We start from the raw sequence: 21,710 nt of genomic DNA on the forward strand, positions 1-21,710 counted from the left end.
TAGAATTCTTTTCCCCCAGTACTGGTGCACTATATCACTTTCCTGGTACTCAGGACCACTTTTCACTGCTACTAAATCATTATCCCTCGTAAAAATACCTGTCACAAAGGTCTTGACCTTGTATAAGTCCATTATCCCCAGTTTCAAAGCCCTATGCAGTTTGTTGGAATTTTGCAACATCATGGAATTATCGGGTCATAATGGCATCCAGCATGGAAGCAAACTAGACAACTGGATGTTTAGGACCAGAGGGTACAGCCTCAGAATTAAAGGACGTACCTTTTAGAATGGAGATGAGTAAGAATTTATTTAGCTAGAGGGTAGTGAATCTGTGAAATTCTTTGCCACTGATGGCTGTGGAGGCCAAGTCACTGGGTGTTTTTAAAGTAGACATTGATAGCTACTTGATTAGTAAGGGCATCGGTTATGGAAAGAAAGCAGGATAAAAGGGTTGAGAGGGAAAGATAGATCAGCTATGATCAAATGGCAGAGCAGGCTTAATGGGCTTAATGGCCTTAAATCTGCTTCTATCTTATAGTTTAACACACATTAAACCAGTGGTCACGCATACATATTAACCACATTTTCAGGCACTTAGACCATAGCTTCCGATGTCTTGGCAATTAAAGTGTTTGTCAGCAATTCTGTTTCCATCACTCTCTTAGGCAGTGTGTTCCAGTACTCACCACCATTTGAATGAAAAGATCTCCTTAGTTGCCCTCTAAATCTCTCACCATTCATTCTCAATCTATGTCCTCTAGTTTTATCTCCCACTGATAATGGGGAAAAGTTTACGAACCTCTCTAAACTGCTCATAATTTTAAATATCATCATCATGTTCTCTCTTAGCCTTCTCCATCCGAGAGAAACTGAGCTAGCCTCTCTCCATGGTGGATATACAGCACACTGGCAACGTCCTGGTGAACCTCCTCTGTGCACTCTCCACTGCTATTGTATCCTTGCTGTAACAATGTAATAAGAACTGCACGCAACAGTGGTGTAGCGTGGGGGGGGGGTGGGGGGGGGGGGGGGGGGGGGGGGGCCAGAGGGGCGGTTGTCCCGGGCGCTAAATATTTAGGAGCGCAAAAAACTTGTTGGATAAAAAAAAGTTATAAAATGGCAAAATATTTTGTTCTAAAGGCATGCTGCACCTCTTTGGCAGCCTTCCCCTGAATTATTGTAATAAAATTAATTTTTTTGCCATTTTATAAATTTTTTTTATCCAACAATTTTTTTGTGCCCCTAAAAATTTATCCAACAATTTTAACCAACCAGCGATCTCTGCGCCGAGGCCGCTGCTGCTGTCCCAGCCACCGCTATCGTCCACTGGGCCCGTGGTCGGGTCGAGTGGCCGCTGCCGCCAGAACGTGCCCCAGCTCCGAGTTCTGGTCGCCGCTGTCCCAGCTTCGAGGTCAGGTCGCCGCTGCCGCTGCTCATACTCCGATGCCGTGTGGCCGCTGCCGCTGCCCCGGCTCCGAGGTCAGGCCGCCGCTGCCGCTGTGTCAAAGCCGCCGCTGCCGCTGTCAAAGCCGCCGCTGCCGCTGCCCAGCTCCGAGTTCTGGTCGCCGCTGCTGCTGTCCCAGCCGCTGCTGCCGCTGCCCAGCTCCGAGTTCTGGTCGCCGCTGCCGCTGCTGTTGTCCCAGCCGCCGCTGCTGCTGCCCTAGCTCCGAGGCCGCCAGCTCCGCCATTAGGCCTTGGCGCAGGCGGAGACAGGGGATACGACAAAATAATTCACATCCCCCGAAGGAAGAGACCAAAAACGTGTCCCCCCCCCCCCCCCTCCACATACACAACATAATAAACCAAAAATCAATTAAACAGGACAAAAGAACAACACAAAAAAAGAAAAAAAAACAGACAGACTGCAGGCAAGCTGCAGCTGCTAAGGCAGCGCCGCCATCTTTTTGTTAGGTTGAGAAAATAAATACAAAACTTGGATGTATAACAGCTCATGGGCCATGGCTAGCCGCTAATGAGGAGGCGCAATATTATAAACTGCCACGGACACTCAAAACCCACCCTACGCCCCTGACTGCACGCAGTACTTCAGCTGAGGTCTGACCAATCTATATGACTAAAAATCTGATCTTGACTACGTTCTGTTCTGCATATTGATTTTAGAAAAAACGCTGCCACTTACGGCTGTGATTTTTGGCCATCTTACTCAGAGTCTCCCTCCACTGCGCAGGATGAGGATTTTTCCCAGCGATGAAAAATAAAAGAGTTATTAGTGTTTAAAAAATGTTGAGATTCTCTCTCCTGAAGGCCACGCCCCTTCCGCAGGGACTATAAAACCCGGAAGTGCTGAGTGCCTCAGTCAGTCTCTGCAAGATGGGGGAGCAAGAGGGTCATGTCGCTCAGTCCTCAGCTAACACTGAACACATGTCTACTAAACTGTGATTGGTTTTACTGACCTGTCAGTGCCATTAATGTGGTTTAAAAATATAGTTTGGAAATGCTAAAGCTGTGTTGCCTTTGGTTCGCAAATGCTAAAGCTGTGTTGTCTTTGGCTTGGAAATGCTAAAGCTGTGTTGCCTTTGGTTTGGAAATGCTAAAAGTTGTGTTGCCTTTGGTTTGGAAATGCTAAATCTGTGTTGCCTATGGTTTGGAAATGTTAAAGTTGCCTTGCCTAATTAAAGTTGCCTTGCCTAATTAAAGTTGCCTTGCCTAATTAAAGTTGCCTTGCTTAATTAAAGTTGCCTTCCCTTCTATATAATTAAAAGTCTAATCTTGACCCCTTCCTGTTTGCACTTTATATTGATTTTAGAAAAAACGCCACCACGTATGGCTGTGGTTTTTTTTGCCATCTTACTCCGAGTCCCCATCTGCTCATCAGGTGCCGAGGATTTTTCCCATCGATGAAAAATAAAAGTTATTAGCGTTTAATAAATGTTGAGATTCTCTGTCCTGTCAATCACGCCATGAAGGCCATACCCCTTCTGGTGGCAAGGGGGGAGGGACTATAAAACCCAGAAGTGTGGGCGTGGCTCAGTCTCTGCAAGATGGAGGAGGGAGAAGTCATGATTCGCTGTCTTTAGTGGCCTTGCATCCTGCTTGAAATGGTATGAAACTGCACTTGTATTTGGTGGCCTTGCACCCTGCTTGAAATGGAATTTCAAGGAATAGCCTTGAGTCAATTGCCAGCCCACCAGCCGTGTGTGAGTGAGCTGCCAGCACAACGGGCTTGAGTGACTGAGCCGCCAGCCCAAGAATCCATTCGGCCCACAATGTCCATACTAGCCCACTGGAAACCAGTCCCTTCAGCTCACAACACCCATACTAGCACTCCAGAAAGTCCCCCCGTCCCCCCCCCCCCCACTGCCACCAATATTGGAATTGTTGGAGAGGTAGAATATTGCGTTGGGGGACCAGCCCTCCCGTGTGGTTGTGCGACCCCAAATGGTCCCACATAGTCTAGTGTTTTATAAAGTTGGAGTAAACCTCCCTGCTTATCCAGTGCCAAGATTTCAGATACATAAGCACTAAAACAGGTTATCGTGTTGAAAAGAAGTTCATTTTTGCAGTGGCTGGATTGGTATATTGCATGTATTCACAACACAGGGACTATTCTGATGTCTTGAGCTGATAAACTGTTTGGTTTAGAAGCAAAAGAACACTATGCAATGCCTAAGTCTAAAGAAAGGGCCCGACATTAAACATCATCTGTAGATGTTGCCTCACCCACTGAGGTACTGCAGTATTTTGTGTATTTTATTGTAGTCTGTAGTTCCTTGTTTCTGCTATTAAAATGCCTTCTGCTTCAGATGCTGAATTGCAAAATCTTTCTGGTACCTTAGAAGTCTAACAGTTAATTGCACCATTTGATAAAAAATACAGTAAACCCTCATTATAACACAGCAGGGATGGGGAAGGGAATGGTGTCTGTTATTGCCGAGTAAGGTATTGTCATTGTATGCAGTTGAAACGAAGAATTGCAGATGATGGTTAATACACAAAAGGACACAATGTGTTGGAGTAACTCTGGGTCAGGTAGCATCGCTGGAGAACATGAATAGGCGATGTCAGATCCCTTGTTTAGACTGATTCAGCAGTTTACTCCAGCAGTTTGTGTCGTTTCACCTTAAAACTAGGCGCCGATGTCGCTGGTCTGCACTAGCGAGCTCTTCTTCACCGGTTAACGCAGTTGTTGTTGCGGCACACATTGTAGCCCCGACAGGTTGCCACTGCCAAAAGGACATGCTCGGTCACCGTGGGCTCTCTCTTCTCTAATACATCGCTTTGTCCGCTCCCCCGCTGCCTCCTCTTCCTCCCCCAGAGTTGCTGACATCTTCCCAGGTGGAGGGGGGGATAGTGACGAGTGGACAGAGGGTTGGGAGAAAGAGATAGTGGTGGAGGAGATAGCAGCGGAGTGGACAAAGTGAAGGGAAAAGTACCAGATGGGGGAGGGGCGGGGATAAAGGCCAAGTGGGCAAAGCGATGGCCAGCAGAAAAAAACGGTAGCTTCTGTAAATTGAGAGTGGTGGGAGCCTGGCATCGACTGGTCAGTTTGCTGTTACCAAAATCCGTTGTAAGGGGGTTGTTAAAACAAGGATTTGCTGTATTTGCTTGGTGGATGGATAATGAAAAAAAAACTGGTACAAGGGAATAAAACGTCAAGAGTAAAATTGAGATTGATGGACAATTCTGTTTTACTTATTCTCCCACTCCTTTTATACATTTTCACGAAATGTTTCTTGGCAAGATGATGGATATGTGGCAATTTCACCTCCAGCTAATTTCTCTATTAAGATGGATGTTGTATATTTTTTGTGCAGCTTTTGTGGTTTATGTTCGTCACCATTCTCCAGTCAAGGTATTATTTTGTTTTTCTTTGTCCTTTCTTTGTTAATATGATTCGTATTCAAGAATCATTGTTAAAAGTATGTGCTTAAATTTGCCGCTTAGCACCCTGCATATTATCATAGAAATGTACAAGACAACCCTACATTGTTTTTCTTAGTCTTATTTGTATGTTTAACTGTTTAAACAGATAGTCACTCAATGCAATACCAAAACTTTGCGTTTGATAACATTACGAATACATCAAGATTACATTTTGGTATTGTTATGTTAACCACAGGGTGAAGGACATTCAGAGAGTTAAGAACTTGCTTTCTCGACTGCATTTTGTACCAACTCCAGTATTTGCTCTGGGTAACTGGATTGCTGCTGTCTTCTATTCCTGGAGATGTCAGGGGCACAACTGTGGATTCTCTCAAGTTGTTTTCTCTTCACCAGGTATAACTAATACTTTTTAAACGGAAATATTTTAGTCCTAGTCCTTGCATTGAATATATAAAATGCTGTGGTACTGAAATAATTGACAGAAATGTATTCATTGTGTTATTATTGGATAGACCTTGAATAAAAAGCATTATAATTGAGAGCATTATAAAAGCTCATGTTAACTTTAGGAAACTCAACAGCCCGAGTGAATAACCATTCTAAGATATTAAAATTGTTGAAGTTAACTGAAATAATAAATACATTTTTTTGCAAAACCAATTGTAGTTAGGATGGTAAATATTTGTAAATATTAAGTAAAGAAGAAACTGCCTTTTACTTATAATCTTATTCCTTGCAACATTAATGCAGAAATTTCAATGCAGTGGTTTAAATCATAGAAAAGTATTTTATTTTTCAGGTATATTTTGCTCATGTTTCATGTGTTAATGTAATTTTCTTTTCTCAGTTCACATGTAGTTAAAATTGTACTTGAATTTGCAGCTTCATTCCATCTCTAGTCAAAATATTTTCAATCTCCCCTGATAACCTCCCTGGTTCTGGAACTCAAGATCCATTGCATCACAGCAGCTTCACAAGCTGCATCACAATTTCCTTGCTTCTACTTTTAAGATTTCTGTTCCCATCTTTTTTTTTCATTTCTTGCTCAACCAATCCCTTGATTCACCTTTCACCATTACATTTTGTGTGATTGGTATTTTGTCTGCTACCAAAATTGGTTTAACCACCTTGAGACATTTCGTGACTTCTTGTGCATCAATTTATTTGCTTCCAAGGGAAAGGAGCTCATTTTTGTTCTGTAGGTGTGAGGCTTAATTATCAGCTGTTCATTTTCGCTCTTTTCCTTGTTTCAAACTAAGTTTGTATTATTCTGTAGCTTTTCTTTCATCACGCTTCAATTTGAAGTTTATTTCCTTGTTTCAACTAAATGTATTATTCTGTGATTTTTCTTTCAGCACTCTACAAAAGGAAGTTTATTTCCACCATGAAATCTTCCAGTTTATTGTTGGTATTATTGGCATTGGTATTGGTTTATTATTGACACATGTACAATGAAAAACTTAGTTTACGTGCAATCTAGTCCAATCACAACATTAATGAGTACAATCAAGCCATGCACATGTGGCAACAGGTAGTGCAGAGCATAAAATTACCAGAAAGCAAAATACAATGGTGTAGCTTTAAAGTGTTACAGTTACAGAGAAAACATGCATGGTCCACAATGAGCTAATCTGGACTTCACCCTAGTTAATGGGAGGATTGTTTAGTAGTCTGATAACAGTAGGGATGAAGCTGTTCCAGAATCTGGTGTTATGGGCATCCAAGCTTTTGTATTTTCTGCCTGGTGGGCGAGGGAAGAAGAGTGAATGACTTCTTGAAGGGTTGAAAAAAGGTCTTTGATTACATTAGCTGCTTTCCGATGGTAGGGTGGTTTGTCTGATGGATTGGGCTACATCAAAAATTCTCTATAATTCCTTGGTCAGAGTTGCTGCCTAATTAAACTTGATGCAGCCAGATGCATGCTTTCTACTGTGCATTGTAGAAGTTGCAAAGAGTTGTTAGGGATATTCTAAACTTCCTTAAGGGCCTGTCCCACTTTCACAACTTAATTCAAAACCTCTGCCGAGTTTAAAATATCTGTAAAAAAAAATCAAGATCGTGGTAATCTACGAACTCCTACGACCTTCCACCACTATGTTCACGAACTCCTACGAACTCCTACGGGTATGTCTACGAATTCCCACGACTATTTCGATGCCCTCCTTACGAGTGAAACGTTGTACTTTCTTTCATCCTGACAATTTTTTTACTCGTGGACATTTTTTAATCGCGCTGGAAAAAACGTCCCAACTTACCGGATGCCACGAGTACCTATGGCTGGCATAAAGAGCCGCTACGGTATATCTACGAACTCCTACGACTTCCTATGGACTCGTTACGAACATTCTGCGAGTTTGAATCAAGGGCAAAACTCGGAAGAATTTGTGAATAACTCGTGAACGTGGGACAGGCCCTTCAGTCTTCTGAGAAAATGGAGGCACTGATGCACTGTAGTTTAGTTTAGAAATACACGGTGGAAACCGGCCCTTTGGACCACTGAGTCCGCACCGACCAGCGATCCCAGCACTAGGGACAATTTACAATGATGCCAAGCCAAATAACCTACAAACCTGTACATCTTTGGAGTGTGGGAGGAAACTGATGAAAGCCGGAGAAAACCCACACGTCATGGGGAGAACATACAAAATTCGTACAGACAACATCCATAGTCAGGATCGAACCCGGGTCTCCGGCGCTGCAAGGCAGCAACTCTACCGCTGCCCATCTTCTTGGCTCTAGCTTCAATTTGCGCCTAGAAACTTGAAATTTGACCATATCTACTTTGGCACCATTGCTGACTAGGCTATATATACCACCACATTTCCCAAAACCAATAAATATCTCCTTTATCGTGCTGACATTGAGGGAGTGGGTGTTGGCTTAAAAACATATTACTATGCTTTCCATCTCCTTTTTGTACCCTGTCTCATCATTGTTTGTATCCAGCCCAAAGGTGTCATCTGAAAACATGTAAATGAAGTTAGAGCAGAAATTGGCTACACAGTCGTGAGATTAGGAGTATAATGAAGGGGCTGAGAACATAGTTTCTGAAGAAGGGTCTCGACCCAAAACGTCACCTATTCCGTCGCTCCATGGATGCTGACTCACCCGCTGAGTTTCTCCAGCATTTGTCTACATAGTTTCAAAGGCCTTTTATTGTCATATGTACCAATTAAGGTACAGTGATATGTTAATTACCATACAGCCATACGAAAATAAGGCAACAAGACACACAACTACATAAAAGTTAACATAAACATCCACCACAGCAGATTCCCCACATTCCTCACAGTGATGGAAGATAACAAACTTGAATCTTCTTCCTTTTATCCTCCCGCGGTCGGGGCAGTTGTACCATCCATCGGGGCGATCGAAGCTCCCGCTGTCGGTGATCGGAGCTCCCACGTCGGGGCGATTGAAGCTTCTGCCGCTTGGTTCCCGAAGTCAGTCTATGACCGCGGGCTCCATAATGTTAAAGTTCTCATGTCAATCTCCAGTAAAGGCCGCCAACTATTCGGTTGGGCCGCAGTGCGGATGGAGATACAATATGGAAAAAAATTGCATCTCCGTCGAGGTAAGAGATTAGAAAAAGTCCCCCCCACTCCCCCACATAAAACAAGCTAAAGAACACAAAAAACATATATTTAACACATACTATTAAAACACAAAGAATGAAGGGACAGACAGACTGTTGGCGAGGCAACCATTGCTGGCCAATGGATTTTTATGGGTACCTGTGCTAATTATCATGGAGGATGTTTTGTCACCATTCCTTACTGTTGGCAGTGTTGTGGCTCAGGAAGACAAGGATGCAGTTGCAGAGGGAGTGCTGGAATTATGATGTTGAAGGCATATGTAGTTGGTAAATGGCATGCCAATTAATGTTATTTTCTTGAGCTCATTGCTAGGAAGTTCATAGGACCCAGGGCCTTGCGGCAAAAAAGGCATTTTACTGGACAGGCAGACTTGTATCAAGTATTCTGGATCATGAATCAATTATTGTCCCCTGTACAATGAAAAACTTTGTTCATGTGCAATCCAGTTGAATCATACTATACATGAGTACAATCAAGCTCTGCACAAGTAGCAACAGGTAGTGCAGAACAAGACAATACCAGAAAGCAGAATATAATGTTATAGCATTATAGCGTTACAGTTGCAGGTTCCCAATGAGGTAGATTGGACTAGACCCTTATGGGAGAATTGAATAGGGGTCTGTAAGATTAAATCTCTATTCTTGTACACAGAGCCTCTTTTAGTCAAGGCCAATATAATATTTCTCCTCCTAAACGCTTCCTATACCCGCTGTATCTGAATATTTATTTTCAATGATTCACATGAAAGGACATTAGTTTACTTTAGACTCCATAATTTTCAATCATCCGCTATTTAAATATTAATCCACCTTTCTCTTTTTAGTCAACTAAAATGGACAATAAACATACTATGTCCTTACCTTAGCGGGAAAGAACTGCAGATACTGGTTTAAATCGAAAATAGACACAAAATGCAGGAGTAACTCAGCAGGACAGGCAGCATCTCTGGGGAGAAGGAATAGATGATGTTTTGGGTTGAGACCTTTCTTCAGACTGGGTGTCCTTACCTATTTAGTTCATCTATCCATATGCCATGATGCCTCTCTATGGTTTCCTCACAACACACTGACACTGAAATGTGTATCATCAGAAAACTTAGATGTCAAACTTGATCTCTTATCCAAATCAATGTGAATGATTGTGAATAGCTGGAACATCAGCACTGAAAAACCTGCATCATCTTCTCATATTAGAGTCCTAACCCAAAATGACCCATTTATTCTAATACACCATTAGCCCTTGTATTTCCCATTCAATCTAAGTCAATGACAATTCTCCCTTGTAACATTTGATCAGATACCTTCTGAAAGTGCTAATGCCTATCTATTCTTCTAACTCCAACCTCAAAATAAACCTTTAACAGATTGGTCAAACATAATTTCCTTTTCATAAATTTATGTTGACTGTGCCTAATCCAATCAGTGATCTGTTACCACCTATTTAATAGTAGATTCCACCATTTTCCTTGATATGAATTTCAGGCTAATTAAGAATCCCCCGAACTTTTCAGTGCACCAACATCTCTCACAGCAAGATCTAGCATCTTTCAGTCCTGTTACTTTCTCCATTATTAGTACTTACAGGTGCTAATTCATCGAGCTACTCATTTAGTCTAGAAATGTAGTTCTGTTTTTTTCCCCATGAAAATACAAGATATTTTATTATATTTTTTGCTAATTTCTTAATATAATTTCTCTTGTTTCAGTCTGCAAGGTTCCATCATTAACTTAGGCTACTTTTTTTCCCTTTCATATTGATAAGGTAGAAAGGAGAGGTGGGTAAAGGAGACAGAGAACAGACAGAGGTATTAAACAAATACTTTACATCTATCTTAACCACGGAAGAATAATTTGCTGGAGCATCAGCAAAGAAAAATGCAGTTGAGATTCTAGATAGGCGAAAAGTTGAAGAAGAGCTTGTTGCATAAAGCAGGCAGATGCTAAGGTAATTATTTCAGTTTAGTTTATTGTCACGTGGACCGAGGTACAGTGAAAAGCTTTATTAGACACTGTTAGGGAGCCTATACTCCAGTCTATCAGAAGTTGGTAAGAGGAAATGTATGCGACGCTTCAAGGATCGGTACTGGGACCTCAACTTCGTACAATTTGGATGAAAGCACAAAAGGAATGTTGCAGAGTTTGCTGATGACACATACATAGATAGAAAGTAAAAAGTAAAACAAGACTGGAGTAACTGTGCAGGTCAGGCAGCATATCTGGAGAACATGGATAGGTGACTATTCAAGTCTGGGCCCTTCTTCAGACTGATTGTGGTGGAAACATAGAAACATGGAAACATACAAAATAGGTGCAGGAGTAGGCCATCGAGCCTGCACCGCCATTCGATATGATCATGGCTGATCATCCAACTCAGTATCCTGTACCTGCCTTCTCTCCATACCCCCTGATCCCTTTAGCCACAAGGGCCACATCTAACTCAGTCTTAAATATAGCCAATGAACTGGCCTCAACTACCTTCTGTGGCAGAGAATTCCAGAGATTCACCATTCTCTGTGTGAAAAATGTTTTCCTCATCTCGGTCCTAAAAGATTTCCCCCTTATCCTTAAACTGTGACCCCTGTGGAGGAGGAGAGGGAGAAAGCTGAAAGAGGCAGTAAAGAGAAGGCCTGGTGAATGATAGATAGATACAGATGAGGGGAGAGAGGGTTGATTGGAAGATGGGTTGACGAAGGCCAGAGATGAAAAGACAAAAGGTGTGAGATAAGGATAGAAGTGCGAATTGTGAATCCAGAGGAAGGGGAGGGGCAGAGGAAAATGAGTGCAAGTCCAGCTTTGGCACAAGGAAGAGGGGGGTGGGAAAGGGAAGGGTGAAGGGGGATGGTTATAGTTTAGTTCCCTTAAAATTGGAGAATTCAATGTTCATATTGTTAGGTTGTAAGCTACCCAAGCAGAATATGCGGTGTTCCACCAGTTTGTGTGTGGCCTCACTGTGGCAATGGAGGTGGCACTGTGTACAGGAAGGTCAGTATGGGAATGGGAAGGGGAGTTAGCATCCAGGAGATCTATTAGGACCTGGTGGACCAAGCGCAACTGTTCAGCGAAAGGGTCGCCAAGTCTTTACTTGGTCTCGCTGATTTAAAGGAGGCCACATTGGGAACACTGGACGCAGAAGATGAAGTTAGAGGAGGTGCACATGAACCTCAGTCTCACCTGGAAGGACCGCTGGGGTCCCAATGAATGTGAGGGAGGAGGTACAGGGACAGGTGTTATAAAGCATGCACTTATAGGGGAAAGTACCTGGGAGGGTTTGGTTTGGGTGCGAAGGGATGAGTATGGAGGCAGCAAACTGCAAAAGGCGGAAAGTGATGGCGATGAGAGGATATGACTGGTGTTGGGATCAAGTTGAAGGTGGCAGAAATGTTGGAGAATGATGTGGTGGATGTGGAGGCTGATGGGATGAAAGGCAAGGACCAGGTCAACACTAACCTTTTTCTGGCTAGTTGGAGGGGAAGTGAGACCAGAACTTAGTGACAGAGGAGACACGGGTGAGGGATCCATCTATGACAACGGGGGGGAGGAACCCACATTTACTAAAGAAAGAGGCCATCTCACATGTCCTAGAATGTAACGCCACATCTTGGGAACAAATGCGGTGGAAACAGATAAATTGAGAGTAGGAGATAGTGAGGCAGGGTGAGAGGTGGTGCAGTCCGGATACCTCTGGGAATCAGTGGGTTTGAAGTAGATGTCAGTCGATACTCTGTCCGCTGTGAGGGAGATAGAGATATCAAGAAAGAGGAGAAAGGTGTCAGAGATAGTCCAAATGAATTTGAGGGTGGGATGGAAGTTGGTAGTATAGTTAATGAAATCAACAATTGGAAAGTAAGTTGTGAAAAAGACATAAAGAGACGAGAAAGAGATGTGGATGGATTAAGATAGCGCAAATATCTGTCAAATCAAGTATAATGGGGTAAAATTTGAAATTATTCTATTTTTGCAGGAAAAATAAAATAAAGCACATTATTTAATGGTGAAAGATTGCAGAGCTGTGATGCACAGGGACCAGCATATCCTTATGCATCATTTGAAAAGGGTTAGTAGGCAGTTACAGTAAAACTTGACGTTATAATTTACTGTGAGAGGAATTAAATATAAATTAAGGGAAATGATTCTGGAAATTATTTCGGACAATGGTAAGTCATGTCTGTAAAACTGTGTACGTTTGTGGTCTCTGAAAGGAGCACATTACTTAATTGGTGATAGATTGAGGAGCTCTGATGCAAAGGGATTAGGGCATCCGTTTGCATGATTTGCAAAGCATTAGTAGGCAGTTACAGTAAAACTTGATGTTATCATTTACTGTGAGGGGAATTAAATATAAATGTGAGGAAATTATACTTCAGTTAGATTGGTCATTGGAAAGTGATGTCTGGAATACTGTGTAAGTTTGTGGAAGGCTGCCAATGAGTTGGAAACAGTTCAGAGAGGGTTGACTTGACCAAGAAACTGAAACAGCAGGTCATCTTATGGGGAAAGGTTGGACACTCAGCTTTTATCAGTAGGTTTAGAAGAATCAGGCAACTTTGATTGAAACATGGAAGAAACAAACAGAGATGTAATGCTGAGGCTCTATAAGGCGCTGGTCAGGCCGCATTTGGAGTACTGTGAGCAGATTTGGCCCCATATTTGAGGAATGATGTGCTGACTGGAGAGGGTCCAGAGGAGGATTACAAGAATTATTCCAGGAATGAATGGGTTAGCTAGCATATGATGAGCATTTGACAGCACTGGGCTTCAAATCGCTGGAGTTTAGAAGGTTGAGGGGGGACCTCATTGAAACTTACAGAATAATGAAAGGTATAGATAGAGTGGACGTGGAAAGGATGTTTCCACTGGTGGGATAGTCCAGGACCAGAGGTCATAGCCTCAGAATTAAAGGGCACTCTTTTAGAAAGGAGGCGAGGAGGAACTTCTTTAATCAGAGGGTAGTTAATCTGTGGAACTCATTTATGTGGAGGCCAAGTCAATGGATACGTTTAAGGCAGACTTAGACAAATTCTTGATTAGAACTGGTATCAAGGGTTATGGGGAGAAGGCAGGAAAATGGGATTCGGAAGCAGAGATCAGCCATGATTGAATGGCAGAGTGGACTCAATGGGCTGATGGCCTAATTTTAATTCTGAATGAACCCAAGTTGTCTTGGCAGATTGGATGTGAAGAGAATGTTTCCTCATGGGAACATCACAAAGTAGGGATTATTGCTCGGGATAATAGGTAAAGTGCTGGAGTAACTGTGCAGGTCAGGCAGCATCTGTAGAGGGAATTGACAGGCAATGTTTTGGGTCGGGGCCTAATTATAGTCAGCTCTCGGACACCCCCTCTTTCTTACCCCTTGACCATGACCCCACAGATAAATACTGGCCATTATCTCCTAGGCAGTTACCGCTCTCAACATCTCTTGTCATTTCATCTCCACAGCCTCCAACTTTATAATTCCCCAGCTCTGCACTGTCTGCTTCTCTATCCTGCCCTAAATCTACCACAGGGTAGGACTGCTTTTGCACATCCATTGTTTGTGCTGCTCCTGCCCCACAGAACACATCTCCAAATACCTTGATTCTATTCTATCCTCCCTTGTCCAGTCGCTTCCGAATTGCATCCAAGACACTTCACATGCCCTTCAACTATTCAATAACTTTCATTTCCAAGTCACCAATAGCATAATCCAGTCCTTCTACACCTACACCTGGAAGGTTTCAAAGTCCTCTGTCTCTTCCTCGAACAGAGACCCAACCAAAATTCCTCCACCTGGCAGAACTTGGCCTCTCACTCAACAAATTCTCTTTTGATTCCTCCCATTTTCTCCAAGTTAAGGGTGTGCTGTGGGCACTTGCATGCCTGTCTTTTTGTTGGTTAAGTCCAATAGAGCTTGTTCCAAACGTACACTGGCACCATCCTGCAACTGTTTCTCTGCTACATCGATGATTGGATTGGGGCTGCCTCCTGAATCCGTGCAGAATTCATTAATTTCATTAACTTTACCACTAACTACCACCCTGTACTCAAATCCACTTGGACTATTTTTGACACCTCTTTCCGTTTTTGTGATTTCTTTGTCTCCATCACAGGAGACAGACTATCACCTGATGTTTACTATAAAACCACCGACTCGAACAGTTATCTGGACTGCACCTTCTCCCACCCTGCCTCTGCAAAGATATTATCCCCTATTTCTCCATCTCTGCCGCATCTGCTCCCAAAATGAGGCTTTCCTTTTTACAACCTTAGATGTCCTCTTTCATGTTCAGTCATAGATAGATCCCTCATCCATGTCTCCTCTGTGTCCTGTACTTCTGATCTCGCTCCCCATCCCTCCCAGGCGGAACAAGGCTAGAGATTTTCCTGGTCCTTGCCATTCATCCCACCAGCTTCTGCATCCAATACACCATTCTCTAACATTTCTGCCACCTTCAATATGATTCCATCACCAGTTACATCTTCCTCTCCTCTCCTCTCCTTGTGGCATTCCAGAGACCACTCCCTCCGCAACTCCTCTGTTCATTCGTCCTTTCCCACCCACACCACCCCCTCCCCAGGTATTTTTCTCTGCAACTGCTGGAGATACAACACCTGTCCCTATACCTCCTCCTTCACAATCAAACAGGAAACCTAGCAGTCCTTAAATATGAGGTTCAAGTGCACCTCCTCTAACCTTATCTACTGCATTTGGTGACATCCTTTACACGCGCTCATCCTGCTTAGACCTCCTGGATCTCCTGATTGCTAACCATTTTAACCCCATCCCTTTCCCATACTGACCTTTGTCCTGAGCTCCTCCATTGCCAGACTGAAGCCATACGCAAACTGGAGGAACAGCGCCTCATATTCTGCTTGGGTAGTTTACAACCAAACAGGATGAGCATTGAATTCTCCAATTTTAGGCAACTAACCTACAAAGAACCTTGCTGCCTTTTTTTCCCCCTCTCTTCCGTATGCCCTCGCCTGGATTTGCACTTATTTCTCCTCTCCCCCTTCTCCTTCCTATGGCCTCACATTTTGTCCCTCTTTTCTCCTTACGTCACACCATTTGTCTTTTCATCTCTGCCCCTGATCCAACCCATCTGCCCAACCAAACTCCTCCCTCACCTATATCCACCGATCTGAAGAAGGGTCTCGACCCAAAATGTCACCCATTCCTTCTCTCCAGAGATGCTGCCTGTCCCACTGAGTTACTCCAGCTTTTTCTGCCTATCCACCAATCACTCACCAGGCTTTGTCCTGCCCATCCTAACTTCCAGATTTTCCCCCTACCCCCTCCCCCACCTACCCGCAATCAGTCTGAAAAAGAGTCACGACCCGACAGGTCACCGATCCGCGTTCTTCTTCCATGCTGCCTGAGCAGCTGAGTTACTCCCAACACGTTGCACATTTTTTTGTAAAAAACTACCAACTGCAGTACATGTTTTCAGCGAGCCTTGAATTCGGTCTTTGTACCATTTCTTCTAATTCTCCAGTTGGAGGTACATTATTTTTGTAGCCTCTGTTTATTATTTTCCACTTTTGTTTCTCTATCCCCTTGTCTTTTCTCTTTAGTTCTCCAATTTTTCCCTTGGCTGAGCATTCTGCAGCACTATTCAGTTTAAAGATTGGTCTACTGCTCTAATTTTTCATTCAGCTATGACACATGTCTTAACCTGATTCAAGTGAAGCCATACCCAATTAAAGAGCTCTTTTTCTCTCTCTTTCCCATCAATACGTCCTTGAATAGAAACATATAATTCTCTTGCACCAATATTTGGGCCACGTACTCAGCTAACTGATCTCATTGACCCTGTGACTTTTCATGTCTTTTTTTTCTATCCTCATCTAACTTGGAGTTGGTTTATATTTTGGAACCTTTTATTACCTTACCGCTTTGTTAGATAATGGATGATTCCAGTCGTGACAATATTTTTACATATTCATTGAACTGATAAGAAAAACAAGCAGTCTGTATCAACCTGTGACATTCGGTTTCATAACGTTTTAATTTCAGATTTGAAATTGACGATTATCGGCAAACGTTTGGATGCGAGGTACGACTGGTTAACGAAAAGCTGGAAATCTGTGCCATATATTCTCGTGGATGGCAGTGATGGTTGCAATATTACCTCTGATGTACGAGGTGCCGTGGCTTTGGTCTCTGCTGAAGGCAACTGCTCATACTTCACAAAGGTACTACTTAAAATTATTTCCTTCAGTAAGATTCTTTATGCAGCGGTTCTCAACATGGGATTCATGATCTTCTGGATAACAGAGGCTCAGTGATATTTTAATAATAATAAGGCCATTGTGTTAGAAAATTAACATATACCTGGTTAACACATACATAACAAGGCAACTTGCCTTGGTGAAATTTTTTTGGGACCTCCCAGGACAGCCCTAGCTCATAAAGAGAAGCTTATGATATCAGCAGGTGTTTGTGGGATGGAGTATCCATATTTTTTGAGTATGAACCAGTTGTGTTTTCATTCGAAATGGTTGCAAATCACTGCTTTATTGGGTATGTGCCAACAACGATATGCCTGGACAATACTTTTTATTACTAAATGCTCTTTTTAATAAAATCACAGTTAATTGTTACTTGATTACATTATCTATTTACCTATGCAATTTCTGATAAATGTCCACAGGATTTAGGAAGACCTGGCAACTGATTTATTAATTACTAGCAAAAGGCAGCCTGTGGCAATGCATCTGTGCAGTCAGGAATTTGCATTGCTGCGCTCCAAGTTTAATTGCAGATTATAATAAAAGGTTTACCAAACCATGGATTGGTATGCCCAATGTTCCGGCTACCACTAATATGAGCAAAGAAAGAACCAGCATGGATCAATTTTCACCAATTTCTGCTGAGTTTTTAACTCCTTTTGTGTAGGGTGTTTTGTATTTTAAATCATGAGCATGCAACAGTCCAAACTTTCCAAATCTTGGAGCATCTTTCAATTTCCAAAAGGTTTTAGCAATGCAACTGTTTGCAAATAGCATCTGGATTGTTTAGGTTCCCTAAAAGCCCTGTCTCACGGTAGGATCTGACCCACGAGGTACCTCGAGTGAAAGACTTATGGTTGTGTACGAGATCCCAAGTGTATGATCAAGAGTTTAACCAAGTTCCCACGGGTATGACAAGTTTGCTGTTTACTTGTCATTTCTGCGATGTTCCAAGTTCGTCTCCCGAGTTACTCTTGAGCCAAGGTTACACAAAAATACTCTTGAGCCAATCCTGATTGAAGGTCTGTTTTAATAAGCAACAGTGTTAAAGAAGACCTCTCCATCCTGCGGCTTTGATTTAAAGATAGAATTCAGCGCGGCCGCATCTATTGATGTGACCTATAAAGGGAAAAAGCGCACCATCCAGTGCCAGAGCAGTTAGATTTATGATTTGTTTGAAACACACAGGTTTGATATATTTTAATTGAACTTACTGCCATGTCTACACTGCGGGGAGACAGGAGATTAAATCTTTGAATATGGACGGATGTGCACATCAGATTGTTGGGAGACGGAGCTCAGGGTTCGCCTCCTGAGCTGCTTTGGTGCCCAGGCGTGAGTTGAGGTGGCCAAGCCACCCGTCCACGTCCACACGCTCAGTAGAACAGGAGCCGAGACTGGGAACTGTACCGCCCTTGCCCCCTCCCTCTGCAACTGCAAACAACCCCACTCTTCTGCTCACCTAACCCACCCCCCCCCCCCCCCCCCCCCACCTTTCCCTCCCAACTCCAGTCCCATCCCGACCCCCTGGGAAACTGAAGGGAGCGACAATCAACTGGGGGGAGGGGGGGGGGGGGGGAAGTTAAACAGCTGTGCATGGAGCCCGCCACCGCAGTCGTGTATGACTGCCTGAGGGTGGCAGATGCACCCTGCCTGTGGAGTGGCCGCGCAGAGACTGCGGGGGGAGTACCTCACTCTGACTGTGAGAGAGACAGAGGTGCGCGCGCGCACACACACACACAAACACACACAGGCAGCGTGGAGTACCTTTAACTGTGTGGGACACACACACACACACTAACACAGGCAGCGTGGAGTACCTTTAACTGTGTGGGAGAGAGAGACACACACACACACACTAACACACACACAATGGGCAGTGTGTACCTCTGTCTGTGTGTGTGTGTGTGTGTAGGGGCGAGGGAGACAGAGACAGTGTGGATCTCTGACTGTGGGAAGGAGAGAGGGGGAGAGAGACAGATAGAGAGCGAGAGGCACACTCACAGAGACAGTCTCGCAGCCTGTGTGAGGGAGGGAGGGACACACACACACACACACACCACACACACACCCCTACCCCCCCCCAGTGAATGAAGACACCCCCATCTGTCTCCCCCTCCTCTCTTCCCCTCAACCCCCCCCCCCCCCCCCCCCCAACTTTCCCTCCCAACCCGTCCCGTCCCGACCCCCTGGGAAGCTTAAGGGAGCGACAATCTGCTGCTGCCTGCCTGCTGAGTTAAAGAGTTCCCATGGTAGACTCACGATACACTAAGGTAAACGCACGGGCCACTACGTTCTTACAACAAATTAAAATGTTTAAATTCTTAACCACAAGAGTAAATTTGACTCGTGGAAAACTTTAAACATGTTTGATTTATTTCAAGAGTTGACAAGTTTCATGGGTATCTGCCGTTAGCGCCACGAGTCTCTAAGTTGCGTCCACGAGTTCCAACGTTACAGCTACGTTAATCGTACGTTATTGCCACGAGTTTTAACTCGGGGTACCTCGTGTGTCAACTCTCACCGTGAGACGGGTTTAAAGCTCTGAGACATCTTGTTTTAGAACAAAATGGGATCCAAGCCTTGAAAAAAGAAATTAACAAGTGAATAAAATAATAAAAAAAATTACAATAATATATATTTACATAGAAATATATATTTCAAATTCCGTGAATTAGGAGTATTCTGTTTTGTTGCTTTGAAATGAAGGACTGGCTTCTTGGACCCGAAGTTGTCATTGTTATTGGCAGAAAGGATATGTTCTTATTGAGATAGACTTCCTATCATGGAGCTAAAACCCAGAGGAATGGGCATATAAAGTCAATTCCTGAAAGCTTTGGGCCCAGTGTATCTGCTAACAAGGAGCCGGACAGATAAATATCATTAGAAGTCCCGTGGAGTTCTTTTGTTCCCCACTTCCTAGAAATCATGACTAAGGAGGAAAATTGTGTTTTGTGTCATTCTCTAAGATTAATGATAGATCAAGAAATGCACTACTTGCTTATTATAGTATTATATAGTCTACTACACAATATTATTTTGCAGTTTGTAAGATCCTGTTTGTAATTATGAGTTGCCCAACCCTCTAATAAGTCAAAACCAACAAAGTTAATTAAACTTGTAGACACAATGAACTGCAGATGCTAGCTATCAAAAATAGGAACACAGTGCTGGAGCAAGTTAGCAGATCAAGCAGCATCCCTGGAGAACAAGGATAGGTAACATTTTGGTAACCTTCTTCAGACGATGTTTGGGGTCCGGGCCCTTCTTCAGACCTCATATTTGCATACAAGACAGCAAGTTCTCCTTCCAATACCATGTTAAAAGCAAGTAAGCTGCTGTCAAACAGCAAATAAATCCCCATTCATAAAAGACAAAAAGAGGCTATATTGCTTTTTTTTCTGAAAACATTCCGGGCCCCGAAGAAAGGGGAACTAATCCCCATTCATAAAAGAAAAAGGTGAGGGTATATTGCGCGGGAGGGTTATAATTGACAATATGCTGCTGCCTCGAATTCCCTCCTTGCTGCTTAAATCTTGATAATCCACCATTCTATCCACAAGTCTTTGTCACTTCCCTTTCCAGTAGACACTAATTTCCATGGCCAAACTATTTTTTGTTTTCTCATCCGAGTTATGTGGTAGGTACAAAGCAGGTCGAACGGGAAACAAGTGATACCCTGTAAGGTATGTTTTTAACATTTTTCTTTTAGTTATTTCTGGGTTAAGATGAGTAACAAAGCTTCCCCACGCACTTTACAGAAATATTGGGTTACCCATGTCCAGGGCTCTCTTGATAGGGATACTCTGTGGGGGGAGGGGGTGCGTGGGCGGGGGTAAAGACACGATGGCGCAGGAAGGGGCGGACTTCAACCTCATAATGATTTATTTGATTTTCATTGGCATAACTTTGGTCCTCATGTTGATAAACAGCATTAACAGTTTCCAAAGGTAATGGAAAGACTGGAGGAAACTAGGTGCTGAGAGCTCTCTTATACCTGCATTAATGAGGCAATTAAACACAGCTGAGCAATTACAAACACCTGTGAAGCCATGTGTCCCAAACATTATGGTGCCCTGAAATGGGGGGACTATGTATAAACACAGCTGTAATTTCTACATGATGAAACAAAAATGTATAAACATGGTCTTTATTAAAATCTGACAATGTGCACTTTAATGACGTCATTTTTTTCTGTTGCAAATCTCAAATTGTGGAGTACAGAGGCAAATAAATAAAGGATGATTCTTTGTCCCAAACATTATGGTGTGCTCTGTGTGTGTGCATGGATTTTCCTTCCTATTCAATCAAATATGTAGACTATTTCCATAACTTTCCTTGTCATATTATCACTTCAGTTGCTGATTATAATCTGAATGCCTCAAATCCCATTGCCCTTCCACAAAATCAAACCATTTCCTTTGTAAAATTTACTTTTGCATAAATGTTCCAATTCAGATTTCCTTTGTACTTTTTTCTGCCCATTCCACTATCAATTTCTTCTTTTTATTGTCATAATTGTTTATTATGATCTTATTTTAAGATTTGGAGCCAATGCTCACAAATCCTCTACTCAGATCAATCATGTTCAATGTAAAAGTGCAGTTCCTGAACAGAATGGAATACTAGACTAAGTGGGACCCGTTGGGTCCCAGCATCACATGGGAGGGCTGGTCACCCAACGCAATATTCCACCTCTCCAGGGCTCCAATTCCAATATTGTTGGCCAGTGGGGGGGGGGTGGTTGGTTCTGGAGTATGGGTGTTGGGTGGTGTGGGGACTGGTTTCCAGTGGGCTAGTATGGACATTGTGGGCCAAATGGTTTCTTGGGCTGGCGGCTCAGTCACTCAAGCCTGTGGTGCTGGCAGCTCACTCACTCACGGCTGGTGGGCTGGCAGTAGACTCACGGCTATTCCTTGAAATTCCATTTCGAGCAGGGTGCAAGGCCACTAAAGACAACGAGTCGTGACCTCTCCCTCCTCCATCTTGCAGAGACTGAGCCATGCCCACACTTCTGGGTACTTATAGTCCTTCCCCCTTCTCACCATGATTGACGAGA

General features: G+C 43.3%; 1 protein-coding gene across 1 annotated transcript in view; it reads left to right on the plus strand.

The window, feature by feature from the left end:
- si:dkey-256h2.1 (uncharacterized protein LOC337520 homolog) overlaps nt 1-21,710 on the plus strand; it is a 151,453-nt gene that overhangs the window by 15,419 nt on the left and 114,324 nt on the right. Inside the window, exons 2-3 of the mRNA XM_055649926.1 lie at nt 5,030-5,238; nt 16,437-16,615. Of these exons, the coding sequence (XP_055505901.1) occupies nt 5,030-5,238; nt 16,437-16,615 (388 nt within the window). The remainder of the gene's footprint in view (nt 1-5,029; nt 5,239-16,436; nt 16,616-21,710) is intronic.

Source organism: Leucoraja erinacea, chromosome 2 (assembly GCF_028641065.1).
Source record: "Leucoraja erinacea ecotype New England chromosome 2, Leri_hhj_1, whole genome shotgun sequence".
Lineage (NCBI taxonomy): Eukaryota > Metazoa > Chordata > Chondrichthyes > Rajiformes > Rajidae > Leucoraja > Leucoraja erinaceus.